The 17636-nt window shown below is 41.7% G+C and overlaps 1 protein-coding gene across 1 annotated transcript; it reads left to right on the plus strand.

Moving 5' to 3' along the window:
• Window positions 1-220: 220 nt before the first annotated feature.
• LOC139376869 (zinc finger CCCH domain-containing protein 6) lies at window positions 221-16250 on the plus strand. The gene is made up of 15 exons (XM_071119834.1): window positions 221-727; window positions 2615-2852; window positions 3191-3328; window positions 3830-4109; window positions 4351-4523; window positions 5395-5532; window positions 6923-7037; window positions 7640-7749; window positions 8203-8486; window positions 11108-11370; window positions 11446-11670; window positions 11948-12127; window positions 12600-12883; window positions 13010-13169; window positions 13382-16250. The coding sequence occupies exons 1-15, from the start codon at window positions 636-638 to the stop codon at window positions 14644-14646; spliced, it is 3945 nt and encodes a 1314-aa protein (XP_070975935.1). The 5' UTR covers window positions 221-635; the 3' UTR covers window positions 14647-16250.
• The last annotated feature ends 1386 nt before the right edge of the window (window positions 16251-17636 follow it).

Genomic DNA, 17636 nt, shown 5'->3' on the forward strand with positions numbered 1-17636 from the left:
GTCCGCTGACAACGACATTGTTAACTTCTCTAGTGAGCCTTATACCCTTTATTCTTGCACCAGGTGCAAAAAAAAATTGACACATTTTTAGGCCAATGGGTATAGCAAAAGATCCCGCAACAATATTTGGACCAATTACTTTGTAGTGTTTTGTTGTACCTTGTCTCTGATAGGACATAATACGTGGAAGAATACATAAAAAAAAATAGGATGTTCTTCGGTTTCCGAGAAGCCATTTTGAGAACATGTTTCGGGCGCAATGTCCTATGACGATGAAGATGCTGAAACCAACGAAAATTGTTACAAATCTGTGTGTTTCTCCCTCCGTCTCCAATATCTCGATACCATGGCAGCAGTCTACCGGCGGGATGATAATAACAAAGCGGGGTATCAAGCTGTGCTTGCTGGGTTAATACGTCATTGAAATGAGAGAGGAGAAAGAATGTCTGTTGCCTGTCTCTGTTTGAGACTTGTAACGGTTACCGTGAGTTTTTTCCAGTCTCCATGAAATCTACCAGCATTTCTCACGACACAACCCAACACCAACGGCCTCAGACTGAATAGCCTACAACAACTCAGTCTTGTTTCGAAAGGAGAAAGGCATTTCCAACCGTTGTTGTTTCCACCTACCGTCCATGGCTTCTGTGAGCCTGGTCTCCAGTCCCCCAACCCCCGTTGTTGTTCTTGACAAAAACATGACAGACTCTGAGCTTGCAGAGGAGGAAAGGTCGAGTAACATTCTTATCTGTCTGGAATTATATCTTCTTTACCCACTCATCTGTGCGTCTCAACAACATGCTTGTGTTACTGTTGTGTTATGAGCCGAATTTGTATTCGAATGACTCAGACAACGCTCCGTTGTTGAAGTCGGGCCTTTTCACATATGATTATTTCATGCATGCGTTATAGCGAGGTACTAGTAACATTATCCCGCTGTCCAAAACAGAATTCCCATCACGAAACACCCATTTGGAAGCATAGCGACATCGCATCAATGTTCCACTGTATCATTGACTGAGTGAGGATATGGGATGGGTATGGTTAGTTATCATGGTCATATCATATTGTTGCATTCTGTAGGGGGTTATGTAAATGTCGACGATGTAATAGTCTTAGCCCCGCCCCAGTCATGATGCGCTTCTTTACCACCCCCTATCGAACACCACACAAATTGCTGAGAGAATTGTGAATGAGAATCTGCCTCTGCTGTGCTGTAATGCCAGTGTTGAATGACTGTCTCTGTCAGTTGATGATGTCGATAACTCCCACACCCTCTCACAATCATTAGAAGCCCCTTTAATTTGATCTATTTGCCAGTGTTGTTAGATGTTTAGCTTGCACCACTGGGGAAAAAAAGAAGGATGCTTTTAATGCAGCATTAGTTTTAATTTTGTGGGAACTACATTATATATGATATATAAAAAGAAATGGCCACTTCTGATATAAAATTTTAAAAAGTTTCACTTGATTTCAGTAGAAATGCCCAAACCGGAATAGTAACCAAATCAGTCAATTAGCATATTTAGGACCTCACTTTAAAAATATGGGTGATGCACCTGGTATGGAATGACCTGTGTGAATTTCTGGTTTCACATCAACAAGTAACACAATTATTGGTGGAGATATGCATGAATAAGCATGATATTTATCAACAGGAATGTATATGTTGTTTATTTCAATTGCCAGTGTTTCCCATCTTTTGAAATGCATCCACTTTATACTAAGGCCCATCACCAACCAATCTGAACTCTACGGTCATTACATGAACATGTAGCAGTTCATATATTGTCACCTTTCCCCATTGCAAAACATCCAGCATGCACATCTTCAACAAAGAAAGCTATTATATGCCCCAACCAGCTCATTCATATCCCATAACTATTCCTTTATCAGCACAAGTTGTTTGATATTAAATTGCAGCTTAGTACGTGTTAATTACATAGACCCCTGTTTCCACTACTGTCCCTTTACCGAGAATACATTTATGCCCTGACTTACAGTACATGAACTGTGTGTATTATCACATTTTGCCTGAACACATCAAATTTGTGCTGTCAAACTCACCCCACCTCTTTAGTTTAACCAGAATGTTAGTCACAACATTTGTTTACCAGAATGTTAAAATCACAACATTTATTTACCTACATGTCAAAGTCACAACATTTGTTTTACCTGAATGCTAAAATCACAACACTTGTTTACCTACATGTCAAAATCACATTTGTTTACCTACATTTCAAAATCACAACATTTGTTAACCTATATATCAAAATCACAACATTTGTTTACCTCAATGTTAAAATCACAAATGCTTCATATGTGTATCTGGCCCATAGAATAGGGTGCTAGAGGGTTGATGGGATTCTCACCAAAAAATACAAAAGTGGATATTTCTAGTGATTTATTGACAAAAACACAGTTGTTTCTAATTCTGTAGAACACTGAAGTTCATTCAAGCAATTTCTTCTTAAATGTCTCTATAAGTGTAATTTCAGTTTGATAGAAAGGTTGATTTTGACACAGCAGTTTATTGAGATTGAAAATGGCCTATTTGGTTTCCTGTCCACTTTTTGATTCTCTAAATTGATATTGACATGTTATGTTCTGTTTAAAGAGAGGATGGTGAATTGGAAGATGGAGAAATAGATGATGAAGGGATTGGGATTGAAGAGGAGAGCAAAGAAGAAGTCAAAGAAGTGAATGAAGAAAAGGAAGAGAAAGTAAAAGAAAACGAGAAAGAAAAGGAAAAAGACATAGAGAAAGAAGACAAGACACACAGGCACTCCAGAAAAAGATACAAAAAAACAAGAGAGAAGAGGAGGTCAAAGAGAAGGAGACGCGACAGTCGGAAAGTAAGACCAGAATCATGAAATCAACGCCTGGCATCGTTAAAGTAGAGTCCTCCACAAATATGTTCAGTCTGCAAAATCCTTCAATTCAGCATGTAAAGCACTGCTTTTGATTTTGTAGACCTTCAGGTTTTGATTTGACTTAATTGACCTTTAGACCTACAAATCAATTTATTTAGATATGTTCTACTTCCTCAGTTTTTCTCTATGGACCCGATTCAGTTGAGATAAGCACTTACAACTCAAACATTTGTTTACGTCATTCATTCATTTCAGTGGGAGACAGAAAATGTGAATGAAGTCATAATACCATCCTAAGTATTTGCTCTCCTCTCTCCCAGCACCACTCCCCCTCCAGTAGCTCCAGTTCTGACAGCTATGAGTCTTCCCTGGAGAGACCAGAGAGAGACAGGCCCAAGAACAAGAAGAACCAAGACAGGTCACACCGTGGTGGTGACTATGATGGCCAGTCAGCTCAGGTAAATATTTCATTGTTTGGTAACATTTATATGTATTACAATTCATAAGCATTTAGAACATTTATATGAATTTATAAGCATTGAAGGGTGGAACTTTTGTGGGAAAAACCTCATTCTGATTGGCTGGGCCTGGCTCCCCAGTGGTTGGTCGTATGAAATCCATAGATTAGGGCCTAATTAATTTATTTCAGTTGACTGATTTCAACTGTAACTGAGTAAAATCTTTAAAATTGTTGCATTTATATTTTTGTTACATATATTTAAAGTATTTATAGGCATGTATAAGTAAGTAAGTGAGAATGGACAAGTAAGCCTTGTCTGAGCCAGAACAGCCCATAGGGCAGGAGCCTATCAGGCGGCAGCTTGTGATTTACAAGTACACTCCCTGGACATGACACTAGTCTATCGCAGGGCCTATAGGCATGCATAAACAAGCATTTTTACCATATACAATACCTTTTCAATAACAACATTACCATCTCTTCTGACTGACTCCTCCAGCATGGGTGTGATCCATCAAGTGGTGGCCATGGCAACCCACAGAGGTCAGAGAGGTCAGCAGGCCGACACAGGAGTGGTAGTGGTGACTATGACAAGTACAGCGACTACAGCGAAGACAAGTATGACTATGAGGGAGAGGGGGGTGATTATGATGAGGAGGAGATGTGGCAGGGGAAAGACTCTATATCTCCTAGCCAAGGCCTGGGCAGGGGACGTGGTTCCAAGGACCAGATGAAGAGAGGTGGCATGAAGGGCATGCAGAAACAACAACAGCAACAGTGTATGTATGGCCTGTGTGAATTGTGTTGATTTTGTGTTGAAATGTCTTGTCGAATGATATTCAAGTTTGTCGAAGTTAACAGTCTAGTGGCTATAGTAGTGTAAAGTGTGTCCATTCTGGATTTTCATATCACCTCTGACAAATGTGGTTTTTATTTTATTGCAGCTTGCATAAATGTTTTACAAAGATCTATGTATTAGATCCTGTTGTTCTGACTTTTAATGGTTGTTGTGTTTTTCAGTTGGTGGTCAGCGGGGGCGGGGCAGAGGAGGTGGAGTGGGAGGAAGGGGGCGGGGCAACATGCTCAACAAGAACAACAAGAAGCAGATGCAGCAGATGAAGGGCAACAAGAACTGGGGGCGTGGCCGGGGGCGAGGTGGGGGGTCCGAGCAGGCCGGAGAGGGGATGAAGCAGGTAAAGAACAACGATGGCGTAAATTGCAATTCAGGCGCTTTCCCAATATGTCTTTCCTCAATTGCTTGCATCCCCTCTCCTCATCTCCTTTTCAAAAAGCATTGGAGAAGAAGGTCAGAGGGGAAGGATCTTGGATCTTCTCCAATCCAGTTTGAGAAGGTGATGAGGAGAGAAGATGAGAGGAATCTAGAAAAGACTAATTGAGAAAGAGCAATAGAATTGTTAGAATGTACCTCAGTTGGTTTAGAGTTCAGACCAATCCATTTTGTCCCTTTGGTGACCTTGTCCATAAGAAGGAAGTAAGGGCCCTCCTGGTGTTTTTATTTTATTTTATAGAAGAAATGTCAGAGCAAAGATAATTTATCTTTATAAAAATCTAGGATTGTTAGAATCTACCTGTTACCTTCAGACCAGGGGAGAATGACTGCCCACTTGCATTGTGGATTTCAAGTTGAAGGCCATCTGCGTTACTGCAGGCATTGTTTCTAGAAAACAGGACGCTCCATTATAGTGAATGGCGAAATGGGGATTTGTATGGTACTTTAAAATCACACACAGACAAAGGGATCATTTAGTTGCTAATGGAGGCCTGTAGTACCTCAGTCGGCCTTCAAGTTTAGATACTCCATGAGAGGGGGCAGCACTGAGCTAGCCTGCAACATCACTTCGTAGAGCAGCTCAAACTGCAATGTTTCCAAAAATCTCTCCCTGTAGCAAGATGGCGACATGCTGTAATGACACTTCCTTGTCATCAAATGCACCACTGAGCATTCTCATAGGAAACAATAGGGTGACGTCATTGATGGCTACGTCCATATTTTTTACAGTCTGCTTCAGACTAATGTTGTCCCATTGCTTGTCTTATCCATAGGAGGGTGGTGGGAAGGGTCCTCCGGGTGGTTTTCAGAAGAAGCGTCCCATTATGACCAAGGAGTTCATTAACCAACACACGGTGGAACACAACGGGAGATACATCTGTAAATACTTCCTGGAGGGACGATGTATCAAGGTAAATACTTCCTAGAGAGACTGCATCAAGGTAAATACTTCCTAGAGGGACTGCATCAAGATAAATACTTCCTAGAGTGACTGCATCAAGGTAAATACTTCCTAGAGGGACTGCATCAAGGTAAATACTTCCTGGAGGGACTGCATCAAGGTAAATACTTCCTAGAGGGACTGCATCAAGGTAAATACTTCCTAGAGTGACTGCATCAAGGTAAATACTTCCTAGAGGGACTGCATCAAGGTAAATACTTCCTAGAGGGACTGCATCAAGGTAAATACTTCCTAGAGTGACTGCATCAAGGTAAATACTTCCTAGAGGGACTGCATCAAGGTAAATACTTCCTAGAGGGACTGCATCAAGGTAAATACTTCCTGGAGGGACTGCATCAAGGTAAAAACTTCCTAGAGGGACTGCATCAAGGTAAATACTTCCTAGAGGGACTGTATCAAGGTAAATACTTCCTGGAGGGACTGCATCAAGGTAAATACTTCCTAGAGGGACTGCATCAAGGTAAATACTTCCTAGGGGGACTGCATCAAGGTAAATACTTCCTAGAGGGACTGCATCAAGGTAAAAACTTCCTAGAGGGACTGCATCAAGGTAAAAACTTCCTAGAGGGACTGCATCAAGGTAAATACTTCCTAGAGGGACTGTATGAAGGTAAATACTTCCTGGAGGGACTGCATCAAGGTAAATACTTCCTAGAGGGACTGCATCAAGGTAAATACTTCCTAGGGGGACTGCATCAAGGTAAATACTTCCTAGAGGGACTGCATCAAGGTAAAAACTTCCTAGAGGGACTGCATCAAGGTAAATACTTCCTAGAGGGACTGTATCAAGGTAAATACTTCCTGGAGGGACTGCATCAAGGTAAATACTTCCTGGAGGGACTGCATCAAGGTAAATACTTCCTAGAGGGACTGCATCAAGGTAAAAACTTCCTAGAGGGACTGCATCAAGGTAAATACTTCCTAGAGTGACTGCATCAAGGTAAATACTTCCTAGAGGGACTGCATCAAGGTAAATACTTCCTAGAGGGACTGCATCAAGGTAAATACTTCCTGGAGGGACTGCATCAAGGTAAATACTTCCTGGAGGGACTGCATCAAGGTAAGGCAAGTCAAGTCGGCACCTCTGAGGTGAATGTTACAACAGAAATTTCGGTTACACTACCGGAGGTCTACAGGTACAGTATAATGCATTATGGCACGCTCATAATTATAAGCATTGTTATAAGTAGCTATGAACTGCTTAAGTCTATATTGTGTTAGTATCATGACAGTGCAAAATAAATCAATGTACTTTTTAGGCTGGTATGCTTATTTGCTTTAAAAAGAACAACCTTGTATTCTATCTCTGTCTGCCTCACATCATATTCGCTCTCTTTCAGGGGGACCAGTGTAAGTTTGAACATGAGCTGGTTACTCCAGACAAGAAGAAGGAGCTGTGTAAATTCTACCTCCAAGGATACTGCAGTAAAGGAGACAACTGCATCTACATGCACAATATCCTTCAATATGAATCACCAACAAATATTCTGCAATTGTGTCTGTCATTGCGTGGAATTGCCAAATCTATTTCTTATTAGGTTAATTCATGAAGGTAACTGAAATTCCAATTCCTCTTTGATAAGCAATGGATTGGAAATGGAATTTAAGTTTACTATCTGAAATGACTGGATTGAAATGGAATTGACCCCAACCCTGGAATGAAACCATTACTCTAACTCTAGAGGGTTCATGCTTATCTGATCAACTTCAAATGAGAGGAATTAGTTGACTTCCCTCATCTGTTTAGTCATGATGACTCATTGGGTCAGTAGATGGCCGTCATATATTGACTAGGCTAGAGATTCTCTTCATAAAATACTATGTAATATGTGTGTTTTATTGTATGTGAGATAAGTGATGTCCTATATTGATATGCAATGTAATATATGTACTAATATGTGAGTCTAGAGTCCAGATTTAAACTTTGATGTATTCTGTAGAATTATAAAAACTGTGAAAATGTGTCTTTGACTTCACCACATAAAAACAGACAATTGTAATACACTTATTTGTAATACATTTATTCCTCCATACTTGTCCTTGACTCGTGGCTGTACGTGAATATCCCTGTAAGTTTTTTCATACTGGAGCCAAGTGTTATCAGGGAGACAACTGTAAATTCTCGCATGATCCTTTGAATGATGTGACCAAAGACCTGCTTGATAAGGTAAGAAAAACATCATTAATCATAAACACCACAAACTGAAATATTATGTGTCTAAACCAGGACTAGACAACCCTGTTCCTGGAGTGCAGCAGGTATTACAGGATTTTGTACCAACTAGGCACCAAGCCAGACCAGCTGAGCTAATTGATCAGTTCAGTTCAAATTCAACACACCTGGTCTTCCAGGTTGGTTAAATGAAAAACATGTAGTGCCTGCGGCCCTCCAGGACCATGGTTGCCTACCCCCGGTCTAAACGGTCTGCTTTTTAAAACCATTACACTAACAACTTAGTGATTGTGTGTGGATCAAAATAGTAACATCTAATAGCGTCATCTATCAAAAGTCTCAATTCTGAACAGTAGTTCACTAGTTCCTTACCCACAGCCATACAGTGAAGAGTATAGCTTTTGCATCAGATTGTTTGCTTCATTGTGTCCTATGTATTGTCTTCAGATAATCAACACAGAGGAGGAGATCGCCCATGAAGATGAGATGGAGTTGGAGGACCTGAGGAAACAGGGGATTGCCCCCCTGCCTAAACCCCCTCCTGGGGTGGGGCTGCTGCCCACACCGGGTCCCGGTGGTCCTGGGTCTGGAGGTCCTAACCCTGGTCCTGGACCCTCCAGCCCACAGGAGGGGGGAAGCAGTGGGGGGAACTCTGGGGGAAAGAAGATCCCCTCTCTGTTTGAGATTGTGGTGAAACCTACAGTGGACCTGGCTCAGAAGATTGCTCAAAGGTAGCTTTACTTTTACCTTACATGTGCTCACATAATCTTCAGTATAATGTAAATGTTTTTGTTGCACAATTTGTCAGCTATACAGTTGAAGTCGGAAGTTTACATACACTTAGGTTGGAGCCATTAAAAGTCATTTTTCAACCACTCCACACATTTCTTGTTAACAAACTATAGTTTTGGCAAGTCGGTTAGAACTTCTACTTTGTGAATGACACAAGTAATTTTTCCAACAATTGTTTACAGACAGATGATTTCACTTATAATTCACTGTATCACAATTCCAGTGGGTCAGAAGTTTACATACACTAAGTGCTTTTAAACAGCTTGTAAAATTCCAGAAAAGGATGTCATGGCTTTAGAAGCTTTTGATAGGATAATTTACATCATTTGAGTCAATTGGAGGTGTACCTGTGGATGTATTTCAAGGCCTACCTTCAAACTCAGTGCCTCTTTGGTTGACATCATGGGAAAATCATAAGAAATCAGCAAAGACCTCAGAAAACAAATTGTAGACCTCGTCAAGTCTGGTTCATCCTTGGGAGCAATTTCCAAACGCCTGAAGGTACCACGTTCATCTGTACAAACAATAGTACGCAATTATAAGGAGATGCGTTCTGTCTCCTAGAGATGAACGTACTTTTGTGCAAAAAGTGCAAATCAATCCCAGAACAACAGCATAGGACCTTGTGACCTTGTGAAATATCTATATCCACAGTAAAAACAAGACCTATATTTAATTTATTAACTAGGTAGGTCAGTTAAGAACAAATTCTTATTTTCAATGACGGGCTAGGAACAGTGGGTTAACTGCCTGTTCAGGGGCAGAACGACAGATTTGTACCTTGTCAGCTCGGGGATTTGAACTTGCAACCTTCCGATTACTAGTCCAACGCTCTAGGCTACCCTGCCGCCCTATATTGACAATAACCTGAAAGGCCACTCAGCAAGGAAGAAGTCACTGCTCCAAAACCGCCATAAAAAAGCCAGACTATGGTTTGCAACTGCACATGGGGACAAAGAACGTACTTTTTGGAGAACTTCTGACCCACTGGGAATGTGATGAAAGAAATAAAAGCTGAAATAAATCATTCTCTCTACTATTATTATCACATTCTTAAAATAAAGGGGTGATCCTAACTGACCTAAAACAGGTCCTTTTAACTAGGATTAAATGTCAGGAATTGTGGAAAAACTTAATTTAAATGTATTTGGCTCAGGTGTATGTAAACTTCCAACTTCAACTGTGTATAATATTATCTTTAATATATACACTACCGTTCAAAAGTTTGGGGTCACTTAGAAATGTCCTTGTTTTTGAAAGAAAAGTATATTTTTTTGTCCATTAAAATAACATCAAATTGATCACAAGTAAAGGGTAGACATTGTTAATCTTGTAAATTACTATTGTAGCTGGAAACGGCTGATTTTTTATGGAATATCTACATAGGTGTACAGAGGCCCATTATCAGCAACCATCACTCCTGTGTTCCAATGGCCAGTTTGTGCTGTTCTGTGATAAATACAGTACCAGTCAAAAGTTTGAACACACCTACTCATTCCAGGTTTTTTTTTCTTTTTTTTTTCTACATTGTAGAATAAAACTATGAAATAACACATATGGAATCATGTGTTAAACAAATCAATTTGTTGATATATTTTATATTTGAGATTAAGTAGCCACCCTTTTCCTTGATGACAACTTGGAATGCATTTCAATTAAGAGGTGTGCCTTGTTAAAAGTTAATTTGTGGAATTTCTTTCCTTGATATGTTTGACCCAATCAGTTGGGTTGTGACAAGGTAGGAGTGGTATACTGAATATTATGGAAAGAACAGCTCAAATAAGCAAAGATAAATGACAGTCCATCATTACTTTAAGACATGAAGGTCAGTCAATCCAGAACATTTGAAGAACCTTTTTGGTTACTACATGATTCCATATGTGTTATTTCATAGTTTTGATGTCTTCACTATTATTCTACAATGTAGAAAATTGTAAAAATAAGAAAAACCCTTGATTGAGTAGGTGTGTCCAAACTTTTCACTGGTATTGTGTATACACACACACACACACACACACACACACACACACACACACACACTTGAGTGCACAAACATTAGGAACACCTGTTCTTTCCATTGCATAGATGGACCAGGAGAATCCTGGTGAAAGCTATGATCCCTTATTGATGTCTTGTTAAATCCACTTCAATCAGTGTTAAAGAAGGATTTTTAAGCCTTGAGACAATTGAGACATGGGTTGTGTATGTGTGCCATTCAGAGGGTGAATGGGCAAGACAAAAATGTAAGTGCCTTTGAATGGGGTATGGTAGTAGGTGCCAGGTGCACCGGTTTGTGTCAAGAACTGCAACGCTGCTGGGTTTTTAACGCTCAACAGTTTCCCGTGTGTATCAAGAGTGGTCCTCCACCCAAAGGACATCCAGCCAACTTCACACAACTGTGGGAAGCATTGGAATCAACATGGGTCAGCACACCTATGGAATAGGGCAACTCAATATTAGGAAGGTGTTCTTAATGTTTTGTACACTGTGTTTATTATCCCATTAAATTTGTTATAAAAAATCCCCTGAATTAATTAATGCATATTTTTGGGGGTTGCAGTGGATCCAACTTCAACTGTCAGTCTGGAGGCCAGTTTCAGGGTGATGAGTTTGGTGGAGGGGGTCCCGATGACAACATACAGCAGAGTGGACCCAATGGCCCACCCCCTGTCCTCCCTCCGGGGTCTCCCCCTGGCTCCATGGGGGGTCCCTCTCCTCCCTATCCATCCCACACTGGGCCACCAATGCAGCAACTGCAGAACCCCCCTGGACAGCACCCCCAACACCAACCACCCCATGGGTTCCCCATGCCACCACCTCCAGGTATTTACTTTGTGTTCTCTCAATGCATCTGTACAGTTTGATTCATTAAAACCTCTCATTTATTCCCGCCTCCAGGTCCGCCACCACCCTTCCTGGGTCACCGACCAAATATGAACTTGAACCCCAATATGAACATGAACCTCCAGAGGCCCCCTCCACCGTTCCCTCCATTCCCAGACCCCATGCAGATGCTTCAGAACATGAACGTGCCGTTCCAAACCATGGGAGCCGTGGGCCAAAACCCTGCAGAGTTCTTTAACAACTTCTTCAGGAACCAGGCTCAGGCCATGGGCCAAGGAGGTTGGTCTTACAATGATACACGGATGAATGTCTCTTATAGTAAGGAATAAGCAGATAATGCAGGTAATAGCCATCAATTTGTTATGTCAAGGATTTAATGATTTACAGTATGTGGGTTTTTCAGTCTAAATGCTCCAAGCAATGACCATATTCTATTCTGTTGTTATAGCTTTCCTTTTTTATATCCAGTTCTTTCCATGCGTTAACAGATGTTGATTCATTAAAACCTCACTCTCCGCATATTCCTCCTCATATCTCCCCACCTCCTCTCCATTAGACATGGGTATGCCTTTCAGTCAGAACACCTCCCAACAGCAGGGGAGCGCTGACTCCCAAATGCTGTCCCAGATGCAGGGCCTACCCCCTGCAGTACAGAAGGCCCTGCTCCTACACCTACAGCAGCAGCAAGGCAGTGAGCCACAAGGTTTTGAGGAACAAGGTGGCAAAACCCCTAAAGGTGAGTGTGAAGGATTATTTATTTACAGCAAAGTGAAACAGTCTTGTACTCATCACCAAACATTACCATTTAATAACTAGGGTACACATTTCACAGATATTGCACAGTATGCTTGGTTGCACTTGCTTGGCAATACTTAAATCATGCTTATACTGTATAATCGTCCCCAACTGGCGGGTGGTTTTATTTGGCTCCCCACTATTTGTTTTATTTATTTTTTCATAAATGGACATAAGACAATAAACAAGTTATTTTAATTTAAGAAATCTGAAATCAAGTATTCCCACACATAATAGAGAGATACAAGATCGTATATAAATGTTTTAGTCAAACATATCTGTTTGGGCTTCTTGCGGTTAATTTGCAGTCTACAAACTATTTGTAATTATGTTCCGGCCTCCCAACCATCCACTCAAGAAAAAATTGGCCCCTGGCTGAATCTTGTTGATGATCCCCACTCTACACGTTTCAGATGACTCTACTAACTGGTACTCCAGTGATGACGAGGATGGGAACTGTGTCACGGCCATTCTTAAGTCTCTGAAGAAACAGAATGAGAAGCTCCAGCAGGGGCCACAGTCCATCAAACACCCCTCTGTTCCCCAGTTGGCCCCTGGAGACCCCAGGCTCCAGAAGGAGCGGGCCCCACCCAGCGACCCCCGTATGAAGGCAGCAGACCCCCGCCAGAGACCACCAGACATGAGGAAAGAGCCCGACTCCAGCGGGGGCCCCAGACAGGCCAGGGACCCCAGGAAGGTATAGATATCTAGCCTACTGTTTAATGCTGGTGCATGTCTGTTGTTGTTACTTTGTATTGAGCTTATATGCTGAAAAACCAATCTCCTCTTTGATGACATTAGTGTTTGAATCTAATCTAATAAGGTGAGGCCCCTGGAGCCACCCAACTCCTTCAAACCAGAGCTCCACCACCATCGCCAGCAGCAGCACCACCACAATAAGGCTCCAGCCAGAGAGGAGGATGAGGATGGAGAAAGGGAGCTAAGAGAGCGGGCTGCTCTCATCCCTTTGGATTCCTGCCCAGGTATAACCCTAATATTTTAAAGCCTATTTTTCTTTTGAATGCTGCTGCTGTTGTTGTTGTTTTCTAGCCTAGTATTGTTTTATATTTGTATTCATCATACATATCAGAGTCTTACTGACATCTGCCATTTGAATGAAATGAAATAGAATAGAATATAAAACTTTGTTGTCCATAACAATATTTCGTAAAATGTTGATGAAATTAACTTTTAGGGGTGATGCTCCGCGACCCACGCTGCCAGCTGCAGCAGTTCAGCCACATCCGTGTAGACGTTGTGTTACAGCGCCCAGCCTATGCCTCAACCGTGGTCTGGTCGGCTGAGGATCTCATCCCCTCACTGGTGCCCAAACAGGAGCACTCCATCAATCTACCTCTACCGCCCCTCATCGCTGACGCACAGATGAACCGAACCAACAATAGGACCAGGACTTTATCCCCTGACCACTCCACCATAACCACCTCCACCACCCCTCCACACATGGACCCTCGCCTGGTCGCTGCCCGTCTGAAGGAGGGTGTGCTGGGTGTGGGGGTTGGACTAGGCAGGCTCCCCTCCAGGACACTGGAGCCCAGGGGGTCAACAGAGAGGTTGTTGGATCCCAGGCATCACAAGGCCCTGGGTGTGGACCCTCGGATAGGTCGGTCAGGTAGTGTGGACACCAAGCTCCCTATCCTGAGGGAGACGGAGAGAGGTGGTGGGGGAGGTGGAGGAGACCCCAGGTTGCAGAGGAGCAGTGCTAGTGGAACCTCTTCCTCCAAAACCACTACGTTAACATTTTCAGCCCCGGCGCCAGCTCCATCTAAATCTGAGGCTGAGAAGCCAGAGAAGCTGTGTCCGTACGCGCCAGGGCGCCTGTCCTCCTCCGGTGGTGGGTTAGAGAGCTCCACCACCTCCACCCTGCTAGGGGGCATCAGCCTTTATGACCCCAGAAACCAGGCACCACAGCAGGGCCAGCGGGACGAGACAGAGCCCCCGAGGAAGACTGGGATCCTCAAACTACCAGCCAAGAGAGAAAACAACACTAACACTAAAACTCCAGCATCATCCTCGCTCTCGCCAACCCAGCGATCTGGAGGGTCTGTATCCACACAGGATGTCAAGGGCGGTACCGAGAGCGCCATGGATGGGTCTGGGTCCAAAAGTCGTCCACCTCCTACCCTCTCCTCTGCTCCTACAGTGACAATGTCAGGGTCGGAGCCTCCCAGCTCCCCAGTCAAATCCTCCGCCCCCGCGGTCCACCACCTACCCATCCAGGCCCTCGCAGGCCTGATCAGGCCCCCCTACACAGACCCCAGACAGGTCAAACAGGTAGAGAAGGAGGCCAAGCAGCAGGAGGAGAAGGAGCTGGAGGAGGAGAAGGGAGAAGAGGAGGAGAAGGTGGAGGAAGCAAAGGAGAAGGAGGAGACAGAAGACGATAGGCCGCTGAAAGACGTATTCAAGACCTTCGACCCCACTGCCTCCCCTTTCAGTCAGTAAATACTCCTATTTTGAAATATATGAAAACACTCCTGTGTTGCAATGTTTCTAAATATATTGACAACCTAGTAAAATATACTGTATGTTCTGTACATTTATTAGAAACTTGTATCATTATTATTGAGCTTTACATATTTATTTCACCTGTATATAAAACTGTCTGTTCTTCAGGATCTGTTGAGAATAGACTCACGTGTCACTAAATGTATTGTACATTGATAGAGATAGTCCCTGTCTGTCGCTTCAAGACAGACATTTGATCATGTTATTATACAGTATATGGCTACCAGTCATGGCAGCATAGACGAAGGGTAGATGCTGGCTGTGCAAAGACTTGGTTTATGTACAGTATAACTATCTTAAGTCTATAGGGATGTTATTGGTCTTTGAAAGGGAGTTAAGATATGGACAGTATTAAGGGTTTAACTTTCATATCAAAATATGTCATATTAAGGAACTGTATTAAAATGGTTGTTTTATGAAACAGTACAGTATTTTCGGCCAGGTCTACACCTTTTGAAAAAAAACAAACATTTAAAAAACAAACAATACAGTCCTATATACCAGAACACTAAGTAAACCTAGAATCTCAGTTATTTTTCCTTTTGATCTTATATTTTAATATTATTTACAGACACTTTTACATTTGTGTTCTATGCTCACTATGGTGGTCAAGAAATGAGAATATTGAAAGTGGGTGTAACATTGGTTTCATTTGGTCCATTTTGTGTGATTATGTATGGTGCTACATTTGAGATTGACTGAATTGAATTTATTTTTATTATATGCTATTAGGTCACATTTTAAATGGCTTGTTTCGTATCATAAACGCAGTGTTTTTTTATGAATGGTGTAATCTGGGTTATGTCATGTTTGTTTTGTTTTATAATGTCAATATGGTTGATCAGATATTGTCTAAATGGTCAAACTCAAAGATGCTCATCATGTTGAAATGCCTTTTTAAGCAGTGTCTTTCACAAAAAAAAATCCATACATGACATCCTCCTTTATGTTGTGAGATGTATTTATGTATAGCCAAAGGACATGTACATGACTTATATTCCTCTTTTATTCCCCCAATACATAACATCCATATGCAAACAACAATATACAGTCACAAACATCCACAACATCACCCCTGCCTAGACCCTCTTACACCCCCATCTCCAGCAATACTCTCCGCCAGGCCACATGGCCTCAAACGGCATCATTTTGTTTCTCTCCATCACCCACGCACTTTCAACATTTAGATAATAAAGGATTTGACTTTTCCATTGTGATAACGATGGAGGATTGGTTGATTTCCAGTTTGTAACTATACGTCTTTTCAAGATAATTGACGAGAAAAATATCGTCCAACCCATCGGGTATCTCACTCATATGCCATGTCTTGAAATATGCAGACAGATTAAAAGTACATTTACATTCTAATACTTCTGACAGCCAACTTTCTAACTCTGCCAATAACTTTGGGACTTTATAGCATTCCCAGAAGGCATGGATTATTGAGTCATTGTTCGTTTTACACTTAAGACATGACTCTGCCATTGTGCTGTAGAATTTGTGAATTTTGTCTCGTGTAATAAATTAAAAACATTAGTTTATACTGGATTAAGCGTACATTTGTGTTAACTGTAATTTCGTTAGTTATGTTCCAACATTCCCTCCATCTTGTGACAATATCAGTTATTTTGAAGTCTTGGTTCCAATAGTTTATATTTGTTTGTCAGAGATTGTCAGTTGGATAGGATCTCTGCAAGTTTTGTATATCTTACCTATCATATGAACATCCTTTTCTGACACAAATAGGATTCCCTCAAGATTGCTCTGATGCCCAAAATATTTCAAATACACATTCCTTGATATTAAACTTTTTGCTATTTTCAAAATAGCCTTTACAGCCAAACATTTCTATGAAGTGTAATGCATTGCACATCATGTGCTTGCTAACATATCTAGTATTTAAGAAATGTGGTCACAAAACTTTTGTCATAGGAACAAAGTGCTGGACACTGGAAGTTATTTCATTACATTTCCCCAAAGTTGTGTGTCCTGTGGACATGATCCATATGTTTACATGGTAGCAACAAGTAGTTCCTGGTGTCCAGTCCATGGGGTTTGACACGTTCACTTGAATCCCTGTTTCTGTATGTGAATAGGAGGGGCCAGGCTTGGGGATTCTCTGTGTTGGGAGGTTCTCCTCAGGCCAAGATCATCTGTGTCTGAATTACAGTTCTGCTGGGCTCGGTGCATTTGTAGGTTCCTCTTCCACTGGAAACAGAGCGCTGCTGCCTCCACCCCATCTGAGTTGGGCTCCGGCTGTTTCAAACCCTGTTTGGCAGATTGCTATCTGTTATGGTTAATGTGTAAAATCGGGAAATCTATACATTTACCGGGAAATATATACATTCCCTATCAATTGTAAATGTACAGGTTTACCAGGGAATCCATACATTTATGGGGCAGGGAATGTATACATCTCCCACAGTGAATCTGTACATCTCCCGGTAGTGGTTATTACCTTGATGCAGGCTGTCTCTGCTGCTCTGACCCCATGCAGAACTATCTGAAGCAGGTTCTGGGCATTCTTCACAAGGATCTCATCTGAAGACTTGCTTCCAGGGGTCAATGCATTAACACTGTAGAAATAGATGTATGTAACTTGTATTAGTTCTGATCTACTTTAGGATATTGGATTCTGTGGATGTTTGTATAATATAAATACATTATTGTTATCAGTGAACAGTATGAAAAATACAGAACTGGAAACGAGGTGAAGATCATTGACGTAAATTAGAATAGGAAGGGACCAAGTATGGACCCTTGAAGGACTCCCACAAATTATATTCAGGTATTTTGACTGCTATTCTATAAGGCAAAATGTTTCTTGTTGGGAAGGTAACGTCTACATGAGTTGTCTATAGTGCAATACATCTGCTGGTGTAAAAGGTGTTTTATAAATACATTGAATTGATTGGTTTGAATGATTG

The sequence above is a fragment of the Oncorhynchus clarkii genome, chromosome 20 (assembly GCF_045791955.1).
Source record: "Oncorhynchus clarkii lewisi isolate Uvic-CL-2024 chromosome 20, UVic_Ocla_1.0, whole genome shotgun sequence".
NCBI lineage: Eukaryota > Metazoa > Chordata > Actinopteri > Salmoniformes > Salmonidae > Oncorhynchus > Oncorhynchus clarkii.